The sequence below is a fragment of the Dama dama genome, chromosome 10, assembly GCF_033118175.1.
Source record: "Dama dama isolate Ldn47 chromosome 10, ASM3311817v1, whole genome shotgun sequence".
NCBI classification, from domain to species: Eukaryota; Metazoa; Chordata; class Mammalia; order Artiodactyla; family Cervidae; genus Dama; species Dama dama.
Window position 1 is genome coordinate 5,372,756 of NC_083690.1, and position 23,271 is coordinate 5,396,026.

At 52.9% G+C, this 23,271-nt stretch overlaps 1 protein-coding gene and 1 long non-coding RNA gene across 4 annotated transcripts; one reads left to right on the plus strand and one right to left on the minus strand.

The window, feature by feature from the left end:
* Nucleotides 1-51: 51 nt before the first annotated feature.
* CDIP1 (cell death inducing p53 target 1) lies at nt 52-20,851 on the minus strand. 3 transcript variants are annotated; one of them, XM_061152750.1, is made up of 6 exons: nt 20,734-20,851; nt 3,416-3,498; nt 2,854-2,958; nt 2,591-2,689; nt 2,023-2,296; nt 52-1,914 (listed from the first exon to the last, which is right to left on the minus strand). In XM_061152750.1, exons 3-6 carry the CDS (start codon nt 2,936-2,938, stop codon nt 1,803-1,805), a joined length of 570 nt encoding a protein of 189 aa, XP_061008733.1. In that variant the 5' UTR covers nt 2,939-2,958; nt 3,416-3,498; nt 20,734-20,851; the 3' UTR covers nt 52-1,802. The 3 variants fall into 3 exon arrangements, with proteins under 3 accessions (XP_061008733.1, XP_061008731.1, XP_061008732.1); XM_061152748.1 differs by having other exon boundaries at nt 2,591-2,746; XM_061152749.1 differs by lacking the exon at nt 20,734-20,851 and adding an exon at nt 20,380-20,530 and having other exon boundaries at nt 2,591-2,746.
* LOC133063409 (uncharacterized) lies at nt 20,695-23,055 on the plus strand. The gene is made up of 3 exons (XR_009694397.1): nt 20,695-20,818; nt 21,370-21,468; nt 22,957-23,055. It is a non-coding gene; the product is annotated as an uncharacterized LOC133063409 (long non-coding RNA).
* Nucleotides 23,056-23,271: the final 216 nt, after the last annotated feature.

The window sequence follows — 23,271 nt, forward strand, 5'->3', positions numbered from 1 at the left end:
AAAAAGAGCATATACTTGCATTATGTAATAATTCATTGTCTAAAATAGAAATGAACTTAAGTATTTATTTTAATAAGAGTTTATTACCTATTCTATATACTGAGAATCTGTGAAAGTGTTACTTAAAAAAAGAATTAAATGGTGGGAACACTTTTCAGTAACTGACCAAGCCCACCCGCCTTCACAAGTCAGATGAGGGGTGGGGGCCCAGCTGCCTGCCCGCCCCAGCAGCCTGCAGACCCGATGCCTCAGCCCCGGTGGCTCTGCCCTGCTCAAGGGAGCGAGGGTACCTCCCCACAGGGTTGATGACCCCAAGCTCTGGCTGGGGGGTGTCTCCAGGTTGCAGACCCCATGGGCAGGTGCGTGCTGTGGAGACAGGTGACATTATCAGTAAGGAAGCCTGATAGCGCAGTCACAGTTGGGCTCCGGTGGGTTTAACCAGGGACTGAGACACCATCATCGTCCTTGGGTAGTGGGTTCAGCAGAAGCACTGAGACCCTGAGGTCTTGACCCCCTGCCTTCCAACTACCTGCAGGCCCCCCACCCTCTTTCCCTCACAAAAGAAGGAAGCCAGGCAAGAGAGCAGAGGCCTCAGGCAGGGGAGTGAAAGGGCCAATTTAATGAGAAACTATCAACTGAGACTGGCCACGGTTCACAGTGACAGGAGGCCATGCAGTGGCCGTGCAAGACCAGGAGGGGGCGGCAGGATACAGCGGTCCACGGGAGCAAGTTCACAGACAAACCCTTCAGGAAACAGTGTGTGCTCAGGCCCAGGGCAGGGCTGGTGGCCACCGGGGCACCTCTGCCACTTGTGGCTGCTCCTTCATTGTCCCCAGCCTGTCCCCAGTCCGGCGCCACGGCTGCTCCTGCTGCAGCGCCTGCGGTTGGAGCGAGAGCAGTGATGGCGAACCAGCCGGGGTGCAGGGCCCTGTGGGCACTGGGAGCGTGCACTGCAGAACCCAGAGGGCCTGCAGGGAAACCCCGCTCTGTCATCTCTGGTCCCACCTGGCACCAGGCAGAGGCTGTGCCCACATGTGGCAAGGACACGGTACAGCCAGATGGCTGGGCTCCTGGGCATTCCTTCCAGCCCCAGCAAAGGCCGGGCTTCACAACAGTGTGGATGAAAGGCAGCTGGGCAGGGGCCAAGGAGAATTCCTGCTTGGCAAGCTAGGGTCCAGTCCCTCACCCCGTGGCCTGCAGGTGTACTGACCTCTATTTACCCCAGGTGATTCCTGGGCACAGATAAGAATTCCTGAGTTCTGAGGGCCAGAGTCATTCCTTCTGACCATCATGCCTGCCTCTAGCATCCACAAACTCAGGCCTGCCTGGGTCCATCCGCTACTCTCAGCCCAGCAGATCATAAATGACAGTGGCTATGGGCTCAGCCCCACCGCAGGCCCTGGTCTGGGGAACCAACCGCGCTCTGGCTGCTTTTGGTCCCAGGGAGACTCTGGACCGAACCTGTACCTGGTACAGAAATGGAGGAAGAGACCCCAGCAGGGAGGACCATGTGAGGAGACCACTCCCTCTTGTCTTCTTGATCACAAATACCTAGCACGCCAGCAGCACACAAGCTCAGTGCCAGCCCCCACCACTCGCTGACCCTTGGCCTGAAATCCAACAGAATTTTTGCCACAAGAGTCAGATGCTCAGGGAAGGGCAAGGCGAAGAGGACAAGACTTCCAGGGGAGGACCAGTGGAACGGCTTCCACCCCCAAGTGGGAGCAGGGAGGTGAGCCACTGAGTGCGGGGGGCGAAGCACGGGGGGCCAGACGGACAGCGGGGAGTCCAGGCCCAGCCCGTCAGCACAGGCGCTTGTACGTGTAGATGTAGGCCTTGCAGCTAGGGCACGTGTGCGTCACATCCTTGAAGTCGTTGATGAGGCAGGGGATCAGGCAGCAGCCCAGGTCACACCTGCATCAGGAGAGACGGGGGCCTGAAGAGCAGGGGCTGAGAGCCCGGCCCCCTCCAGGGCAGCAGAGGTGGGCGCGGCCCCACCCCGCGGGTGCCTGCACCACCTACCCCATGAAGCAGCAGAAGAAGCCCAGCACGAAGTTCATCAGGCCGATCTCGTAGGAGATCTTGGTGGTGATGGCCTGCTGGCAGTGGGGACACACCGTCTGCACGGGCGCGCCCTCGAAGATCTCTCCCTGCAGCACTGTCACGGTGGTGGCAGCCCCTGAGGGGACCAGGACCGTGGCCGTGTGGCCCCCAGGGCCAGCGTAGGGCCCAGGTGGGTAGGGCCCCGGTGGGTAGTAGCCCATGGGTGGATGGGGACCCGGAGGAGGGTAGAAACCTGGAAACAGAAGATGGAGCAAAGGCGGGTCACTGGCGGGCTGGGCCGCTGGCCCCACGGGAAAGGTGAGCACAAAGCCCCGAGCCTTCAGCACCCAAGGACATGGGCTTGGGGACCAGGCCCTGGGCCTGAGTGACCATCGTCCTCCCAGCCTTTCCTGGTCTCTGTCCCAGAGGACAGAGAAGCTTCCTGTACCGTGCTCTTGGGCACCTTCCCGTGTTTCTGCCCTTAATTAAACACCCTCACAGCCTGCCCGCCGAACACACAAACTAGCCAGGTTCCTTTCCGTCTTACCTGGAGGCATGTAGGTGCCGTCCGCGTTCACGTGTGGAGGGATGAAGCCGGGCTGGGGTGTCGGGTGACCGGGCGGCTCGTAGGGAGGGGGGCCGATGTCTGCAGGGGGTAGCGACATGCCCGGCGGGGGCTGCATCACAGCTGGGGAGGTGCGGCCTGGACGGGGTGGGGGTGGGGGAGGGGGGAAGCGCAGAGGCTTAGTTGTTGGAGGGGCGCTGCTCCAGGTGCAGCTCCCAGCAGCTGGCAAGGGCATGGGACCCTACCTGGTGTGGGCGGAGCGCCACTTTTCTCCTCCAGAAGGGGGGCTGTGGGGCCCCCAGGATAAGGAGGGGGAGGATCATTCGACATCTTTGCTGCTTCTCCTGGGCCTGGAGGAGAAACCAGGGTGCAGGCTGGGCTCCAAGCTACCCCCTCCCCCCGGACACAGAGCCTTCCGTGGCTCCTCCCGCAGGCGTCCCTTGCTCTTGGCCTCAGGTCACCTTCATTCGTCTCCCCACACAGATCTCATCGCTTGGCATGGGCCGGGGCCAATCCTTCGGCAGCACAGACTCAGCTGCCCCCAGGCCCTGAAGATGCCCCACCACAGCCCAGAGCCACCATCCTGCAACCTCCAGAAACACCAGCCTCAGGGGTCACCCACACTTCTGTGTGGGAGCGAGGGCAGGGGCGTGGCCTGGTGAAGGGGGCAGAACCCAGCAGCTTGGGAACCTCATCTAGGGTGTCTCAAGGGGAGGCCGCCTGGGTCCTCGCCACCCCTCCCCTGAGGGAGCACCAGGCTGACCTCCACGCCAGGGCCTGCCTGTGGAGGGCTGGGCGACACTGTACCTCTGATCCCAGGTACTCAGAGGAGACAGGCAGCTGAGGCTCCTTCCACCGCCGGCCTGGGCAAACACGCAGGGCTCTGGGAGCTGTTTCGGGGGGAGACCCACAAGCAGTGCCCTCAGCACCGAGGCAGAGCTGGCCCTGGGCACCTGGCCCCAGGCAGCCACACTGCCCTGGCACCACTGCCCAACTCGGTGCCATCCCATGTCCCTACCCACGCCCAAGCTCCCCCTCCCTTTCCCACAGCTGCTGTCCCCCCAGGACCACGGCCGGTCCTCCATCCTCTCTCCACCAGCCCGAAGCAGCCCCTGCACGTCCACATGCCCTGCAGGAAGCAATGAAAACCGAGGGCATCTCTCCACAGCAGTGGCACGGTGGTGTGGTCAGGGAGGATGGTGAGAAGGAAGGAGGCGCTGTCGGTCTGGGGACATACTCTCCCTCATTTCCTTTGCAAAGTTCACTAAAAGCACCTGCTGCTGGAGAAGCAGGCCACCTTCCCGCCCTGGGTCTGCATTGTCTCCTTTAGTAAGACACTTCCTTCAACTCTCTTCAACAGCATGAAAGCTCCTAAATTAGTGGCATTTTAAAGTGAGACTTATTTTTTTTTAACTGAAACAATGTGAACTAGGAAAAAGAGCTACAGGAATAGGGGGTCCCCAATATTGTCACCCTGCTTATTTAACTTATACGCAGAGTACATCATGAGAAACGCTGGGCTGGAAGAAGCACAAGCTGGAATCAAGATTGCCAGGAGAAATATCAATAACCTCAGATAAGCAGACGACACCACACTTATGGCAGAAAGTGAAGAGGAACTAAAAAGCCTCTTGATGAAAGTGAAGGAGGAGAGTGAAAAAGTTGGTTTAAAGCTCAACATTCAGAAAACTAAGATCATGGCATTTGCTCCCATCACTTCATGGCAAACAGATGGGGAAACAGTGGCTGACTTTATTTTTTGGAGCTCCAAAATCACTGCAGATGGTGCCTGCAGCCATGAAATTAAAAGACGCTTACTCCTTGGAAGGAAAGTTATGACCAACCTAGACAGCATATTTAAAACCAGAGACATTACTTTGCAAACAAACGTCCATCTAGTCAAGGCTATGGTTTTTCCAGTGGTCATGTATGGATGTGAGAGTTGGACGATGAAGAAAGCTAAGCACCAAAGAATTGATGCTTTTGGATTGTGGTGTTGGAGAAGACTCTTGAGAGTCCCTTGGACTGCAAGGAGATCCAACGAGTCCATCCTAAAGGAAATCAGTCCTGGGTGTTCATTGGAAGGACTAATGTTGAAGTTGAAACTCCAATCCTTTGGCCACCTCATGCAAAGAGTTGACTCACTGGAAAAGACCCTGATGGTGGGAAGGATTGGGGGCAGGAGGAGAATGGGGACGACAGAAGATGAGATGGCTGGACGGCATCACCGACTCAATGGACATGGGTTTGGGTAGACTCCAGGAGTTGGTGATGGACAGGGAGGCCTGGTGTGCTGCGATTCATGGGGTCGCAAAGAGTCGGACACGACTGAGCAACTGAACTGAACAATCCTGCTGAGGGAGAGGGAGCCTGGAGTCAGTCAGTTTAAATATTAAATGTAACAAACCAGTGGCAGGGCCAGAAGGACTGAGTCCAAGCAACAAAAGTGAAAAAAGATAAAATCAATTTCATCAAAATGTAAGATGTGTGCTTCTAAGGACACCATCAAGAAAGTGGGAAGACAGCCCACACAATGTAGGAGAATTCTTTCAAATCAAGTATCTTAGGGACCTGCACCATTTAGAATACATAAAGAACTTTTCTAACTCATTAACAGAAAAGATGACTCAGTTTTTTAAAATGGGCAAAAGGATGGGAACAAACATTTCTCCAAAGATAAACAAATGCTCAATAAGCACATGAAAAGAACCCGAACACTGTGAGCCAAAAGGCAAGGCACATCAGAACTACAAGGTACCGCTTCCTACCTACTGGGATGGCTAAGATGAAAAGGACAATAATGAGTATCATGTAGAGAAACTGGAACCTCTCCCCCACCCCACTGCTGGTGCAGCTGCTCTGGAAGACAGTCTGGCAGTTCTTCGAGAGTTACCCAGCAATTCCACTCCTAGGTATATACCCCAAAGAACTGAAAACTCATGTCCACACAAAAACCTGTGCAAGAATGTTCAGAGCAGAATTACTAATAATAGCCAAAACGTGTAAACAACTCAAGTGTCCATCAACGGATGTTGTAAAACTGGAATGACGGTTGCATGATTCTGTGACTATACTAAAAACCACTGAATTGCACACTTTAAAATTTTTCAGCTGAGGCATAATCTTAATTCTCTGACCAGGAGTTGAACCTATTCCCCCTTGCACTTGGAGCATGGAGTTTTAACACTGGATTGCCAGGGAAGTCCCTGAGTTGCACACTTTAAATGGGGAAATCATATGGTATGCAGATTACTGTACATCAATAAAACTTATTAAACTGAAGGAAAACACAACTGCCCAACCTTATCACCCTAATGCAGCCAGTCTCTGCCTGTCCCTGCCAGTCTGCACAGGCAGCTAGGTTTTTATACAGTTGCTGTTGTGACAAAGTTAAATCCTTTTAACACTGTGTCACGTATATTTCCTCTATCCTGTAAGACTCCATGTTCATAGATTTTAGTATTTCCAAAAAGGGGCCCATCCTTGTTTACTTGACCAATCCCTATTAAATCATTTAGAAGGTTCCTTGTTACTGTCATAAAAACACAGCAACACCTTTGACTAGTGCTCTTTCCCTTTCTTGGATTATTTCTTTGGCCTAAACACGCCAGAAGTGAGATTATTAGGTCAAAAAATACATTTCATACCTTCTGGTGAAGGATGATGCTGACTTACAGTGCACACTTTGAATACTGTTAATCACTGATCTGTAATGTTAAGATGACACTTGGTTTCGTTTGTCTCCTGCATCAGTAAGAAGGAAGACACGGCCCCCGGCGTCACCAACACCGAACCTGGGGCAGGCACTGCTTCCCCCCAGGCCCAGCCACTCCTGTCTCCTCTCCCCTCCACACCCACCCTGCAGCTGCCTTTCTAAGCCACGGCACAGCCTGGGGGGCAGGCCCCTCTGCACCTATGACCAACACAACCTAGCACAGAATATTTCAGTCACCCTAAAGTGAGATTCCCCAGTGGCTCAGCGGGTAAAGAATCCGCCTGTAAAAAAAAAAAAGAATCCACCTGTGATGCAGGAAACACTGGGGACGCAGGTTCGACCTGTGAGTCAAGCAGATCCCCTGGAGAAGGATATGGTAACCAGCTCCAGTATTCTTGTCTGGGAAATCCCATGGACAGAGGAGCTTGGTGGGCTACAATGCATGGGGTCCAAAAGAGTCAGACACATCTGAGCGCACGCACACACAAAGTGGGATGAAGCCCATCTCCATGTCTGTCTGTCTTTGGACCCATTTCCTGCTGCAGTCTCATCTCGTCTTCCCCAGAACAGCAGGTGCTGGGGGCCTCTGGGGTGGGACACAGGGCCAGGCACTTTCTGCAGAGCCCAGTCTCCCCACACCCCTGCGTGGAGTTAAAAGCACAAGACTTCTGGCCCCGGGAAGCAGCCCTGGCGTCCTGCTCTGCTCCCAGCTCCTCCTCATTCACTGCAGCGCGCGCGGCTGTTGAGCCAGGGCCAGGGCCTGGCCAACTGGCAGCAGCCAGAGGCAGCCTGGGGTCTCCCCGAGGAAGCTGGGAGGGTCTGGGCCTTGGCCAGCAGGATGCTCTCCTCCCTGGCTCCATCCCCTGCTGGAAACTCCATTCTGTAGTCTGAGCCGACAGTATGAGCACTCTGCACGGGGAGGGTGCCGACCCTGCCTCCGGGGTCCCCACCCCACACAGGACCTGCTGAGGGAACGCCAACCCCAACTTCTGGAGAAAGGCAGGGAGGGCAGCGTGGGGCTGAGCTCCGTCCGCGCACACACGCAGGTTCCTGGAGGATGAGGCAGGGCATGGGGCTGAGACAGAGACAGGCGGAGCGCGGCGGCCAGACGGAGGACGTTCTGACATCAGCTCCGCCAGGGTCGGCTGCAACAGGACCCCTTAACCCTCAATTTTGGTCTCAGGACCCCTTAACCCTCAATTACTAAGGATACCAAAAAGATTTTGTGGATTATACCTAACAATACTTACCTTATTAGAAACCAAAAATGAGGAACTGTTAAAAGTATTTGTTCATTAAAGAGATTAACTCATTACATGTTAACAAAAATTTAAAATAACTACTTTCCAAAACAAGATTTAATAAGAAGACTGGCATTGTTTTACATTTCCACAAACCCTTTACAAGTCTGGCTTAACATCATTAGAAAGTCTACAAGTAACAAATACTGGAGAGGATGCGAAGAAAAGGGAACCCTCCTACAATGCTGGTGGGAATGTAAATTGGAGCAACCACTATGGAACAGTATGTAGGGTCCTCAAAAAGTGAAAAATAAAGTTGCTAAATGAAAGAAAAAAAAGAAAAATAAAGTTGCTAAATGATCTAGCAATCCCACTCCTAGGCATATATCTGGACAAAACTATAATTCAAAAAGATGCATGCACCCCCATGTTCACAGCAGCACTGTTCACAAAGTCAAGACATGGAAACAGCCTAAAATAAACCTCCACTGACAGATGAGTGGATGGACAAGATGTGGTGCATATGCACAATGGAATACTACTCAGCCATAAAAAAAGAATGAAGTCATGTGATTTGCAGCAACATGGATGGACTGAGAGATGATGGCACTAAAGGAAGTAAGGATAAATACCATATGTGGAATCTAAGTGAAAGTCGCTAAGTCGTGTCTGACTCTTTGTGACCCCATGGGCTTTACAGTCCATGGAATTCTCCAGGCCAGAATACTGGAGTGGGTAGACTTTCCCTTCTCCAGGGGATCTTTCAAACCCAGATCTCCTGCATTGCAGATAGATTCTTTACCTGCTGAGCCGCTGGGGCATCTAAAATATGACACAAATGAACTTACTTATGAAACACAAGCAGACTTACAGACAGACAGAACAGACTTGTGGATGCCGGGGGAGGGGGGCCAGGAAGGACTGAGAGTTTGGGATTAGCAGATGCAGACTATATAGAAGGGATAAACAACAAGGTCCTACTGTAGCACAGGAACTATATTCAATAGCCTATGATGAGCCAAAGAATATGAAAAATAATGAATATGTATGTATAACTGAATCACTGCTGGACAGCAGAAATTAAGAGTGTTATAAATTAACTATGCTTCTATAAAATAAAAAAGTCTGGCTTAAGAGAGGGCAGCTGGATGCCTGTATCTGCTTCTCCATCCAATCTGTTGTGATGTTTTGGATGAAGTATGAGAAAACCCAGCCTCCTACAGTAAGCAGCTGGAAAGGAGGGAGGAGGGACTGAATAGTCTTTTCAGCTTATTGTGGATATTCTTCAACACCACACCCAAACTTGACAGTTCTTAAAGATTATCTGCAATATGGAATACGAATCTTTCACAACAAAATTTTCCCTATTACACTGAAAAAAATCACTGGGCTACCTTGTATTTGGAATGGCTCTTTTACACACGGCTGGTTTTATAAGAGCATGCCTGGGTCATTTGGAAAATTCTGGTCCACATTTATGAGCCTGATTATGTAGATCTGGCAGTGTCAAGGCATCTCACTATATGCCCCTCTCAAAAAAAAAAAAAATCACATTGTTAGTATCACCACCAATCCCATCAGAAAAGTCTTTACTACTGGGAAGTTGTCAAGCTCACAGCAGCAAAAACAAGTTTTCCAAGATTTTAACATTTTCACTTGAAAGCTCAAATTTTATCACTGGCAACAAATACAAAAACAAAAGGTCAGTTGTTTTCCTTGCAGGCTCACCTTGTCAGCTGAATCCCCAAGTCTGAATAACTGGAGTCTGTGTGTCAGCTGTTATTTTAAGTAAGTGTGGAGCGCCATGAAAACACCCGTTGAGTGGCTGGGCTCACAGCTCCAACAGCTGCACCCGTGCTTCCCCTGAGGGACCCAGCATGCTGCATGCGCCTCCTCTCATTTCACCACACAAAACGTTAACAACGTGCACCCAAAGGTCCAGCTAATACACTCAAGTCATTTTTACTGCTGCTGCTTCAGTGAAGCCCGCAGGAACACAACCACGACAACCGCTGGCGCAGCGGGTACCACACCTTGAGCTAAGTCCCACTGCTGTGGCACCACCCCTTCGAATGCCAACGCGATGGAAACAGGCAGAGTAACTTATAACCTCCAAGTGTCCTCATAAACACAGCTCTGACCTTCAGCCCCTGGAAGATCTCAGGAAGCCTCCAGGCGACTGCAAGTCACTCTTCAAGAGCTGCTGGGCAAGAGGAGCCCTCAGCTGGTAAGAGGGTACCTGCAGGCAGAGCAGGTCAGGGCTCCACAGCCAGAGGGACGGAGAGGGGACCGTCCCAGGGGGCCTCCGAGTGGGTGCTGTCACTCCAGGGATGTGCCTGCTGCCACACGCACCAGACTAGTTCAGACGCAGCTCTCCCACTGTGCAGCGGTGTGACCTCAGTGAGCCTCAGTTTCCTGTCTATAACCACATCTACTGCTCAGGGCTGGAGCAAGTTTTATAGTAAAGACATATGCGAACTGCCCAGAGCAGTATCTTGAGGCCTCGCACACAAGAACACTGAATAAATGACCCTGGTTATCGGGGTTGATTACTGTGAACAACATCCAACAGGAAGGAAAACAACACAGGCACTGCTGCCTCTGCCACAGCAGCCTCTGGTCCCCCAGCATCGCGGGCACCAGTGAGCCAGTCCAGCCTTAGGGCCTGGCCCGCAGAGGTCACTGAGGCCTGGCAAGTGGAGGCCAACCTCGGGGCCCGTGAGACGCCTTCTGGAAAGGAAGACAGCCCAGCAGTCCTCCTGAAGGGCCAGCGCTCTTTCCCAGCAGCTGCCCTGGCACTCCATGGCTGCAGTGCCCAGGGAAGGGTACTGGGCCTGGACCCTGGCGTCCACCTGGAGCCCTGGAGGCAGCAGCTGCAGGGCCGAGTTTCCCAGAGCTGGGCCGGCCTGCCGGCTGCTCCAGGAGCTCAGCCCACAGCTCCCACAGCCACCGCACCACGATGCCAGCTGGCCCTGGAGGACTCCTCTGTCCCTGGGAGGCAGGTTCTAGGCAGCTGGCCAGAAGGGCTTGGGGCTTTGCCGGGAAAACAGAAAGGCAGCTTTATGCCTTGTCTTCAGCTCCTACCTGCTGAACCAAGGAGGCGCCCACTGCTCTGTGAGGGGTGGAGGCCCACAGTGAAAGCCAAGCACCCGGGGAGGGGTGGCCTGGGGTCCGAGGACGGAAGCACTCGGGCCCTGTGAGCAAGCAGACCTTCCTGGAGGCCTGACCCACGCCGTCCACACCCGCCCGTCGGTGGGGGCGTCCCTCTGCCCGAAGGCTGCTCACCAGGGATGGCCACTGGCTCCCGGGGCAACGCCACGTAACCCTCCTGTTCTTGCAAGTCCCGAGGGGCAGGCTGGACAGTCTGTGTGGTGGCCACTTAACAGAAGCCCCTGGAGGGGATGGTCCTTCTTTTGGGAATAACCAGCAGTCTGTTGGTGCTGACTGCTGTGTAGCGCCTACTTCACGCTGGGCACAGGCCGGGAAGTGGCAGGGAGTGAGAGGCTTGGTCCTGCCTTCCAGAAGCTCACAACTGAGTTAAGGAGACTAGAGTCCAAGACACACCCCAAACCCCAACCCCAAGGACACAGCGAAGACCAGTGGTGCATGAGAAAGTATTCTGTGAAAGTATAGGCGGACCAGACTCTTTCCAGGGATCAGGAGACATCTCTCCAAGCGAGCCGGGTGAGGGGAGGAGGTGGGGTCAATGCGGGCTGAGGCGGGGACAGGGACAGTGGCAGGACAGTGTCACAGGCCTCAGGAAGGAGGCTGTGCCGGGGTGGGCAGCCAGACAGCGGCCTGGAACTGTCAAGTCTCAGGGCGGCCTCAGAGGCACAGGCCCAGGGGATGCCCTGCAGCGCTCAGACCTGGGAGCCGCTGAGGAGCAGGGCAGCAGTGCCTGTGTGAATTTGCTCTCAGCCCTTCTAACGATGGGTGCCCACGTGGCTCAGTTCTGGCCAATGAGTCACATAGGTCACAGACCTTCTTGGAAGGTGCCGAAAGGGAGCCGCCCCACCAGGAGATGGACCCTGTGCCCTCCGGCCCTCCTCCTGCCTGCCGCCAGGAGGCTGAAGGCTACAGCCCCGCAGCCACACTGACCACGAGACAACCTCAGGAATGGAAGCCGTGCTGAGGACAACTGAAGGTGCCCGGGTCCCGGACGACCATGGAGACAGCATCCTGGCCCTGACCGCCTCCCCTACCCTACAGTGAGAAAGAAGCGCACTTGGTTTCACCAGTTATTTTGGGTTTCTGAGTAAATGCAGCCAGACTCAACCTCAGTATTGAAGGGAAACAGAGAAGTTGGTTTACAGCAATTCTCAACCTACAGCAGCCAGAATCTACTCGTGATTGGTACATATCCAGTTGATTATTTTAACAGGGAAGGAAAACAAGTACTATTAACAATAAACAGTGCTCCCTAGGCCTGAGGCTTTGTAAACAAGAGGTCCCTCCCTGAAAAGCTCCCATAAGGACTTCCGGAGGCCTTGGCTTCCTCTAGCCCACGCTGCCTTACTGAGCAGGCCCCGGGGCAACCAAGTTCAGCACTGGTGGGACTGGAAATCCGGAACTCTGCCCCTTTTCCATTGTCCTTCCTGATAGAGGCAGGACAGAGAGACAGCCCAGACAGCATCACTGGTGGCTGCGAACCATTTCTTCATCTTTACACTTGAACATGGGTGTATCTGATGCCTTGGGAATTCTAAACACTTCAAAACGGGCTAAAGACATGGAAAGGACCAGAGAGCAGATCTGGTTTTCCCATCTGGCTGCTCTCCTCACCAGCCCCACACGCTCCTCTGGGATGAATATCACAGCTCCACGGAGCTGATACATCAGCCTAAGCCAATGGCCCCAAATACCACAGCCTGGGCCCTTCCCGGGGGAGGCTGGAGCCCTGATGGCACAGGTCAAGCTGAAAGTGCAGACGCCTCGCCTGCTAGTGCCCGGGCACTAGGTCCTCCCCATCTGGCCTTCAGAGTCTTCATCTTCCTATCTGTGAAATGGCAGTAGCCACCCCAGACCCACAGGGTTGTGTCAATGAGGTCGTGATGAGAAGAGCAGGCAGCACTGTGTCCCACAAACACAAACAATACTTTGCATACATACAAACAGCTATATTTATGGAGCCTCAGCAGAGCATGGGCAAGGAAGTATACAATTAAACAGAAAAGAGAGAATATGCTGGTTGCTCTTCATTGGAAGGAAAATCAAACGGCAGACAGGACTCCAAGAATGGTATGGGCTAAAAAAGCTGTAAGACTTCTAGGAACCATCATGATGATGACAATAATAAGCACACGGTGTCCGCCACTCTGAGGCTGGTTGGAGCCGAGGCAAACCAGTCTGACCCCCCGGGACAGAGGCACGGGGACCTGGGCCACGGCAGATCAGATCGGTGCACACAGCTTTTCTGGAGGATGACCCCACTGCCTGTACCTTCTCCCACATTCAGTCCATTTCGAGGCACCTGTCCTCGAGGCAAACGCAAGGAAGGGCTGCCCCCCACTCATGAGCTGGAGCCTCTACTTCAGTTTTGTAGGAATTTGGTAACACCAGTCAGTTCTCTGTGCCAAGTCCCTTCCCAGTGCTCTAGTGAAACTGGGGGGATCCAGACCCATGAAGCTGGGACACAAAGACCATCCAAGGTAGTTCCAGGTGGCACTGGTGGTAAAGAATCTGCCTGCCAAGGGACTTCCCGGGAGCCCAGGGGTTAAGACTGCGCTCCCAATGTAGGCAACATGAGTTCGATCTGTGGTCGGGGAACTAAGATCCCACATGGTGCACAGTGAGGCCAAGCACCCGCCTGCCAACGCAGGAGACGTAAGAGATGTGCATTTGATCCTGGGTGGGGAAGATCCTCTTGAGGAAGGCATGGCAACCCCCTCCAGTATTTCTGCCTGCAGAATCCCCACAGTCAGAGGAGCCTGGCAGGCTACAGGCAGTTCCAGCCTTGGACACCCTGCCTGGAGAGCCAGCAGAAGATCACCTGGCAGAGGGGGCGGGTGAGAAAATCCCAACAGACAGATGCATGAGCAAACTGAGACAGGGCCTGCCCGAGACATGAGTGGAGCGATCTCCTCCTGCCCCCGAGCCCCCCACCCCCACCCCCCGGCAGGACCAGGCTCAGGAGCTCAGTTTCTGCTTCTACCGCTGGCACCAAGGAGGAAGTACAGACAGGAGGGAATGAGGAGCCAGGGCCAAAAACAGATGCAGCTGCAACCACGACTGAGTAAACAGGACAGCCGCACCTGCTGGATAGGCAGGGCTCGGTAACCAGAAGGCGGACTAATTTTAGAAATGCGATGAGTCTAAAGAACCAATGCTTAGGCAATCAGAGTGGAATCTTAATGGAAGCCAGCTCTGTGCCCCACTATACCACCACGGCGAGCTGATGCAAAATGGACAGCCTTGGGGTTGACTCCTATTTTAATTGGTTATCTCAGATCAAGACACACCAGCCCGATCCAGGAAACAAGTTCTAGGCCCTGAAGTGCAGCCCAGCCACATGGCCACTACAAGGTCCCCTGGCTGTTAAGAGTCTTATTTTGGACACAAACGCCTGCTGGCCTCACCAGCCCAGGCGAGGAGCTAGGCCTGCAGCCAGACCTTGCCCAGGTCCCCCTTTTCTGTCGGGGAGAAGTGGATCTCTATACTCCCGAGAGAAGGCTTTGCCTTTCTGCCCTCATGAGCTCTAAGGTCCTATATGCACCCCTCGGGAGCATCTCTGCGTCACCCAAGTCCCTGTGTTGCAGGCAGTCTCACTTCTCACACTGGGCACCGCTGGGAGGAGAACGTCTGCCTCAGTCAGTCCAGCGTGGCATGCTTCTAGAGGTCACCTGGATGGAGTCAGTGAAAAGAAAAAAGCCCAAAGCCAGCAGACTAGTAATTATTCCTGGGGTGGGACCTCACCGTTCCAGTGGTAAACAGCCTCTGAAAGGGCATGCGGTGAGAAGCTGTGTACAGGCTGACACACAGCAGTCCAGGGACACACTCTCCAGAGGAGACATCCCTACATGCAGCAAGGGGCGCCCACACGGCTGGCACTGACAATCCCCAGGGGCTGGTGTCCAGGACAAGGACACGATGTCCACAGAGGTGAAGGGGAGACTGGGAAAAGCACTCTGGGAAATGTGAGTGGGGAGCAAATGTAACCAGCATTTGAAATTACACTCCATGAAATAGTACATGGAAGCTTAACTAAATTCCTGTCACTCTAAATGGACATCTGACCTGAAGAGCTGACCCGAGGCGTTTGGAACAAAATTATTTTGGATCTCCTCTTTGAGGAACTGGGAACTCATGTTATATCTGGGGTTGCCTTATTTTTGGCCATGTGTGTACTCATGCATCTAGGTCACCTTTCAGGCTGGAAGTGTCTCTAGGGATCACCAAGTCCAAGATATCAGCTGACATACATCGGGTCTTCAGACATTACTAAGCGCCCACAAAGGCAAGCCTGGACTACTCATCAGGCTCTTTTCTAAGGCCTGAAGATGAGGAAACAGCTGTCGACAAACTGGTGGGGGAGGGGCCATAAAACAGAAACTGGTAAAATACATTAGTAGGTCGGCTGGTGAGGCCTGCCACGGTGGAAGGATAAGCAGGGAAGGGAGGGCTTTTCTGAGGCGAATCTTCAAGCAAAGACAGGACTGAGGTGAGAAAAGAGCCTCCCCCAGGGCTGGCCCTCATAGCTCAGCTGGTAAAGAATCTGCCTGCCGTGTGGGAGACCTGGGTTTGATCCCGGGGTTGGGAAGGCACGTGCCCTCCTGGAGGAGGGCACGGCAACCCACTCCAGTACTCTTGCCTGAAGAGTCCCGTGGGCAGAGGAGCCTGGCAGGCCACAGTCCACCGGGTCACAGGGTCAGACGCGACTGAGAGACCAAGCAGCAGAGCGGCTCCACGCAGAGGACTGGAGCTCCACACAGCCGCGCAAGGGGGTGAGGTGAGGGGTCCCTGCACTGTCTGGGATGCGAACGTGGGTCCCCGAGTCCTGGACCCTACAGCTTGGCCCCCACCTCCAGCAGGCACAGGTTCTGTTTGGCCAGTGTGACTGGGACCACAGAGAAATGGGTCCCAGTGTGGCCCCCACGCTCTCCAGGAGGGGCAGGCAGACAGATGACCTGAGCTCAGAAACCAAGGCCAACCCCGAGTACCAGAGCTGAGAAGTGGTCACGTGAACAACACGGAATTCCTCTGGTTCTGGGATTAGCCAACTGTATTCAGCAGAGCCATTACTACCCAAGTTTGTTTATTCTTTCTTTCAAGTGACAACCTGCTTGAAAAGACTTAAGATTCTTTACTCTTTAATTCAGTCAACACTTCACAGGCCTCTCCATGGAGGCCACTCACTGCCCTGGTCCCTGCCCTCAGAGAACTGCAGATGGAGGCAAGCTCGCACTTGAGACAAACTTACAAAAGATACTCAGCAAAACCCGAGGAGACCTGTGACGGCAGGTGCTCCAGGTGAGAGAAGGGTCGGTCTGTGGGTGAGGGCCCTTGGAAGGCTTCGAGGACCAGATGAGCCCTAAGTAGGCCCTGCAAGGTAGTGGGCTGGGCTTCCAGGACTGGAACTAAGAATCACTAGGAAGAAAGAACTGTGGTCAAGGGCCCAGCCTCCCCAGGCAGGCCGGCAGCTCCTGGAAGGCCGGGGTAGTGCCAAGGGTCAGTCTCTCCACGGCCCCAGGCAGCATATCGAGTATCAGCTAACAAAGTGATACTCCTTCAGGGAGCAGCACCCCAGGCCCCAAGATGGATGTCTGGGAGGTGTCCCAGAGCTGTCTCTGCCCCTAAACCCTGATCTGTAGGCAAGCCAAGTGAACACCAAGGTTCAAAGAGCTCTCAGATCTTATCTACTGGTCAAGGTTTAAGGTCAAGGTTCACAGGGAAGTCTGGACTTGGCCGTGTGTTCCAGATCTCTTTATCACACTACACTCCAGACACCCCTGACTGTAGCTCACTCTCTTCCAAACAAACCAAACCCTGCCCCCACCAAAGACCCATCCCTCAGCCTCCAAACCCTCTTTCCAGAAAACTGAGCCTCTCCTGTACCTCCCTGCGGAGGGATCCCCTGTCTCTCACTCTTGGGGCCCCACTGGAGAACACCTCATTGCGCGGGGGCACAACTCAGCCCCTGGCACAGCGGTGCTAAACAAGTAAGTCGGTGAGGGAAGGCTTCCCACGGGCCTAACCCAGCCCACAGGGCCAGAGCACAGCCTCCATTGAGAAGGCCCGTGCTGGCTCTCCAATGAGTGTGTCAAATATCCAGACGAGAAAAGAAACCCTTTTCTTGAGTCAGTCAGGTCCACGAAGCCATGCTCATAGGGGAGCCCCCATTTCCCTTCAGGCCTGCCGGGTTTGGGACCCTGCTGTCATTACGTGGCGACCCTGGGCAAGTCACTTGGTCCTTTGGCTGCGTCCTCAGCCGGGGGAAGCAGAGGCGCCTGAGCTAGGTCTGCAGCACTGGCACTGAGTACGATGACCAAACATAGGTGAGGGTTCGGCCAGGTGGGCAATACCAAGGGCACACACCACAGACAGAACTTCACTCCTGCTGCCCCCCAGGCTGGCAAGGCTGCTGCTCTTAATGTTCACTTGAACTGTGACAACTGTCTCACTTCTTCCTGAAGTGATAATGTGCTGGAATTCTCCTCAAACCCCACCCAGGGCAACTCTTCCACCCTTCGCGACCTACTTCCACTTTCCCTGGCCTGTTTTCTCCTTGAAGGAAAGACACAGACAACAGAGCAGATTTGAGTTTGGACTGAATCAAAACTTACTGGACATGTCAACTACAAATTGGCACTTACCAAGAGCACTGCCACAGAGTGAACAATAAAGACATTTGCCATCTGCCTCTACTGAGACTGAACCCCGTGCTGCTATACAACAACCCTTGAGGGAGTTCAGGGTGGAGTGAGGCACTCTGTGCTCCAGGGAATCTGGTGGGACAGGTCTTTAGATAGTTGCTAGTTTTTTGGAACAGATTTTATGACCTCAATCCTTGCATCTCCTCATATCTAGAGAAGCATTAAGTCCCTTCTTGATGACATCAGATCCTTATGACTAACAAAAAACCTTCTGTAAATTGAGTGCTTCATGGTGTTGAACTCCCCCTTCACCAAAACCTTATATATTGACTTTCCTCCACTGCCGCTTTGGAGCAGTCTCTCAGAGCTATCTGAGATGCTGCCTCCCAGGCTTCAGTCCTCATTTTGCCCCAAATAAAACTTAACTCACAATTTTCAAGTTGTATATCTTTTTTTTTCAGTCGACAGACACAACACGGACCCAGCACATTCACAGTTTTTCCTGGCCCCTCATGACACCTCCTTGGAGTAAGAATGGATGGTCTGAACCACCCAGTGAACAGACCAAATGAGAGCTCATAGCACCCACAGATCAGGAGCACCAGAAAAAGTGATGAGACATGTTTCTGGAAAAATGAAGCTCTGGAAAGGCAGATGCTTTGTAGCTTGGAAGTGACAAAAAGGCCTCCAATGTGGGCTGTGGAGTGCAGACAGTGCTGGTCCCAGGACCCTAGCATCGTCACTGGAGACTGATGACCCAGAGAAGGAGAAGCCGTAGGTCCACAGGCTCAGGAGCTGACAGATCCTGCGTCTCCTCGCATGGGTGGCCCTCCCAGGGAGAGAGGCTCTGCCTATCAGAGGTCTCCAGCTAGGTGCCCCCTGCCCTCTGCAGCAACAAGTTACACCACAGCCTCTACCACCTTCAGGGGAGATGTGTCTTGAAGGATCCAGTCTATGCAGGGAGGAGGAGACTGCAGGCCTTTGTGGGATCCTAGAAACCAGCCCATTTCCATGCTGTGCACTCCACTTCCAAGTCTCTTTGTGGGGGCACAATAAGCCTCGTGCCACCGCTGTCAGCCTTGCTCTCCTCCTCTCTCCTCCCCACTGAGGGCCGGTGTCCTCTGCGGTGCTGCCATCGCATGCTGGCTGCTCACTGGCACAGCTGCTTCCCTCCTCATGAGGGCAGAGACGTCAACATACGATGCCACGACTTTAACTGGCACGCCTCCCTGTGTCCTAGAGGAGTAAGACTATGTGCCCTTTTAGTAGTATTTCTGAGTGGAGATGAATTTTCACAGGCCCTGTCTCTTCTCGCCCCTTCAGATCACTGAAGAGGGAGGGTTAGGGTTGGTGTCTATGGCTGTGAAATAAAGTACCTGGGCCCAAGGGACTCAGAGGCTACGCAGCCCTGTGCCCCTCGGGCATTAGGAAACACACCGAACCAGCAGGTTCAAACGGAGCAAGAGAGCAGGAACGACTTCCAAGCTGACCACCAGCATCAGTTCCTAACAAGTCTATCTGAGGGACAACCGGGCCATAGGGACACCTTCCATTAGCTCCCCTTCAAAACAGTTCTGTTCCCTGAAGTAGCATTCACACAGTCCATGCATTCGCCCTTAGGGTGATTCTAGAACCACCACGGCCTGTTGTGTTTTTTCAAATCTTTGCAAGAGCACACGAAGTTCTTTCCTGGTTCCAGAGGCCCATCCAGGGTCCTCAGGTCCTCTGGGATGGAAAACAGAAAGACTTCCAAGTATACAGACAGTTAAAAAACAAGGGGAAGAATTCCATGACTACTGAATGCTATGCATGTTTAACCATCTGGGAGGAAACAGATATCCTCAACTCACCCCGATGCGGCGGGATGGTTAGAATGGTGATAAAGTATAATAAAATATTGGACATTCTAGACGGTGTTCTATGGGCGTTCACTGTAAAATTTCTTCAACTTTCCTGTACCTTTGGAATTTTTCAAAATTAAACGTCTGGCAAGGCAGAGCTGGTGGGCCTCTCCCCATCCAACTCTTATCTTAGATCAGCCCTGAGGAAAGGAACAAAGCAATAGAAGCGAGGTCACACTTGCCAGGCATTGCCGCGCCCAGCAGCCCACAGGAAACACACAAAACTGGGGAAGACACTATGCTCAAGGTCCTCCACCCTCCTCACTCTAAGACAAAGGTTCTCAGCCCCAAGGGAGCCCGAGAATTATCTGAGGAACTTATTAAGTAGAGTCCTGGGGCACAGCTCATAACTGCTATATCTGAACCTCTGGGGGTGGGTCCCCAATCAGTCTTTTGAACAAAGGCCCCAGTGACTGACGCAGAGGACTTTAGGCCCATAATGGAGAAACTTACAGCCCCTTGCTCCTTACCTGACACCTGTTGAGAGAATACCTGGGGACATTTCTAAGAAAGCAGAAACATGCCTACCCTTAAATGAGTCAAGGGTCCAAACCCAGGCTCGCATGATGCTGTGAGTTCAACTACAACAAGGTCTTCAATGGCATGAGGCTGGGCCCAAAGCCAGGCCAGGTCACTGCCTCCACCCCCCCACCCCTAGCACCAGCATGTGTGGCCGAGAGCGGGCGCAGAGATTTACAGATGCAGGCGGGCCGGGGAAGGAGGGGGAGGCAGAGACGCGCGGGGCCCGGCGGGCCTGCCAAGGTCACCACGAAGCCTAGCAAAGGCTTCTTTGTCACCGAGACCCTCCGCCCGAGCCCCTCTCCTTGAAGAAACAGCCCCTGTAGAAAACTGGGGATGGGACTTCCCCAAGCTTGCCTGCAAGGATGTGGGAGGCATGATGGCGGGACCCCAGGGGCGGGCCGGCAGCCCCTGGTGCATCGAGCCCGCCGCCCGTCCGGGCCTGGCTAAGGTGTCACCGCAGCCCCGCGGGTGGCCAGCCAGCCTAAACGACGGTACGACGTCAAAACCCCAAAGCCACTCTGGATCGCATCGGCGTCCTGGGAGGAGGCTCCTGGCCCGCTGCGCCGCCCCCGCGTCCCTTTACCTCGACAAGCCGACCTCCTCAGGCCGAGAGAACGCAGAGACAGCCCGGGTCCAGGCTCTCGGAGGACAGGACCCTCAGCCCCGCGGGGCTTTGCGCACACACCGCACCACCCCCCGCCCGCCCAAAGGCCTCTGGGAGATGTAGTCCGTCCAGGCCCTTCAGACGCGCTCTGCTGGCCAGCGGGGACCACAGTGGCCAGCGGGGACCACAGTGCCCGGCGTGCACCGCGCGGGCGCCGCGGGCGGGGGCGGACAGGGGGGCTTCGCGGTCGGCGGTCGTCCCTCGCCGCAAGCGCCCAGCCCTGCTCCCTAGGGACTCCGCGGGAAGCCGTCTAGAATGGTCGGGGCGACTCACCGTCGCCGCGGCACCGGCGGCGGCCTCAATACCGAGAACGACCGCCTCCGCAGCTCGCAGTTGGGAGTCTGTCAGAAGGACGCCGGTAGGCTTTGGGGCAGGGCCGAGGCCCGCGGCGTCACAGTGAGGGCGGGGCCGTGAGGTCAGCTCGGGGGCGTGGCCTCTAGACCGCACGTGACTAGCCCTGCGGGCCTCAGGCGAGCGCTAGCGCTTCGGCCCAGGAGAGGCACGTGGTGGGACCTGGGGGTCGTCAGATGAGGTGACTTTGTCAGGTGAGGTGACTGGAAAATCACGGGAGGTTTCCCTACCGGTGCACCAGTCCCCGCCCCTACACTGCCCCTCCAACTCCCATATCTGCCACAGCAAAACGCACCTGCTGTCCTTCCAGGCACTTTTGTTCCTTTATTCCACAAGTATTTATTGTGTAGGCAATGGCCGATATGTGGACAAGCCCAGGAGGGAACGATGGTGGTTGCGTGACACGGAGATTCGAAGCAGAGCTTAAATGAGACAACACTCCGTCTTCTCCTTTCAGCTCTCATACTGTTAAGTGTTTTGTTATTGTTCAGCGTGTTAGTAGGCATTTTAAAAAATTAATTAATTAATTTTTTTTTTTTTTTTTGCTCACCCTGTGAGGCGTGTGGGATCTTAGTTCCCTGACCAGGGATCCAACTGGTGCCCCTGCATTGGAAGTGTGGAGTCCCAATCACTGGACCGCCAGGGAAGTTCTAGAGGGTATATTTAATGCCATATTCACATTTTTTTGCTTTTGGTTGGTTCTGCTTTTTAAAATGGCCCCCTAGCATGGTATTGATGTGCTGTTCAGTTTTTCTGAGTACCAGAAGATCTTACACAGAAAATATTTGTGTTAGGTCAGCTGTGCAGACATGAGTTATAGTGTTGTCGGCCTTGAGTTCAATGTTATTGAGTGAAATGTATATTAAATAAAGTATTTTTAAACAGAAACACTCAAAACATGGTTATGTGTTAATTAATTGATGCAAATATTGTGACAAGTAGCTGACAGGAATCTTACCCTGCATTTCCCTGGGAGCAGTGGTTCAGTACAGTAAGTCCCCTACATACAAACAAGTTCCATTCTGAGAATGAGTTAGTAAGTCCAATTTGTTCCTTAAGTCCAACAAAGTTAGCCTAGGTACCCAACTGACATGATAGGCTGTACAGTACTGTACTCTAATAGGTTTGTAGTACTTTTCACACAAATAATAGATGAAAAACACAAAATTAAAGAACACATTTTTAATCTTACAGGACAGTAGCTTGAAAAGTACTGTAGTATACTATTTAACAGCTGACATACAGGGGCCGGCATCGAGTGAACAGGCAAGAAGGGTTACTGACTGGAGGAGGGCGAGGGGGTGGGAGATAGCAGAGCTGATGGATCATCAGCAATAGGAGACGGAGGGCAAGCTGCAGTTTCACTCACACCTGACATAGATGGCACAGGTTTTGGTTCCTTGCTGGATTCAATTCTATCTACCCTCCTGAGAAAACAATCCAGTGATGTCTGGGTAGTAACTCTTTTTTTTGTCATCATAGATGACACGGTAGCACTGGATTGCATTCTGAATGGCTGCTGCAACCTTTGTGTACCTTTCTATGTCCGGGTTCTGTGCCTCAAACACTAACAGTGCTTCCTCAGATAAGAAAATCCCCGTACCATTTCCTGCATCATGACCCTCTTCTGTTCTTCAGTTACTTCTTCCTCTGTTGCTCCACTCAATTATTTTCACTTTTGTTTCTATTGTTATCTCTTGGTGCTTCTTAGCAGTAACAGCTACATCACTGCTGCTTTTGCGCTTGCTTCTGGACATCCTGGGCTTGAGATAAACATGCTGTACTAGTGTGCTTTACACAGTACTGTACAGTAAAGCACAACCACTTGGAGAGGTTGCAGGCGTGTGACAGCATTTACCAGACACATGAACTGACATACATGACTGAACATACAAACACACATTCACATCTTTGAAAGTTCAAAACTTGAATTTTCACATGTAGGGGACTTACTGTATTCACTATTTCAGGATTTACAGTGACTTTTTAAAGAATTTTTATTTTCTTTTTTTGTTAATCAGGTAATTAGGGGTTTAGATATAGTTTATGGTTAATATTTAAATATTTGGTCAATTTTGGTCTTTGGTCAATTTTAATTTACCCAGATGATGTTCCTGCTTTCTTTTTTCTTTTTTTCCCACTCAGAATTGCTTGCAGAATCTTAGTTCCCTGACCAGGAATTGAACTGGGACCCTGGCAGAGAAAGCACTGATCCTAACCACTGAACCACCAAGGAATTCCCACCACTTTTTTTAAAAATTGAAATATAGTTGATTTTCAATGTTGTTTTCATTTCTGATGTACAGCAAAGTGATTCGGTTATACAATATATTCTTTTTCATATTCTTTTCCATTATGGTATATTACAAGATATTGAATGTAGTTACCTGTGCTATTCCATAGGACCTTGTTATTTATATGTTTTACATATAGTACTTTATTTCTGCTAATCCCAACTTC

Excerpts from the sequence above, each read along its gene's own strand:
- CDIP1 (XM_061152748.1), bottom strand. The coding sequence starts at position 2,938 with ATGTCGAATGATCCTCCCCCTCCTTATCCTGGGGGCCCCACAGCCCCC. Across the intron at positions 2,747-2,853 it reads TGGCGCTCCGCCCACACCAG|GCCGCACCTCCCCAGCTGTG; the intron begins GTAGGGTCCCAT and ends CACCCCGTCCAG. Across the intron at positions 2,297-2,590 it reads CGGCACCTACATGCCTCCAG|GTTTCTACCCTCCTCCGGGT; the intron begins GTAAGACGGAAA and ends TTCTGTTTCCAG.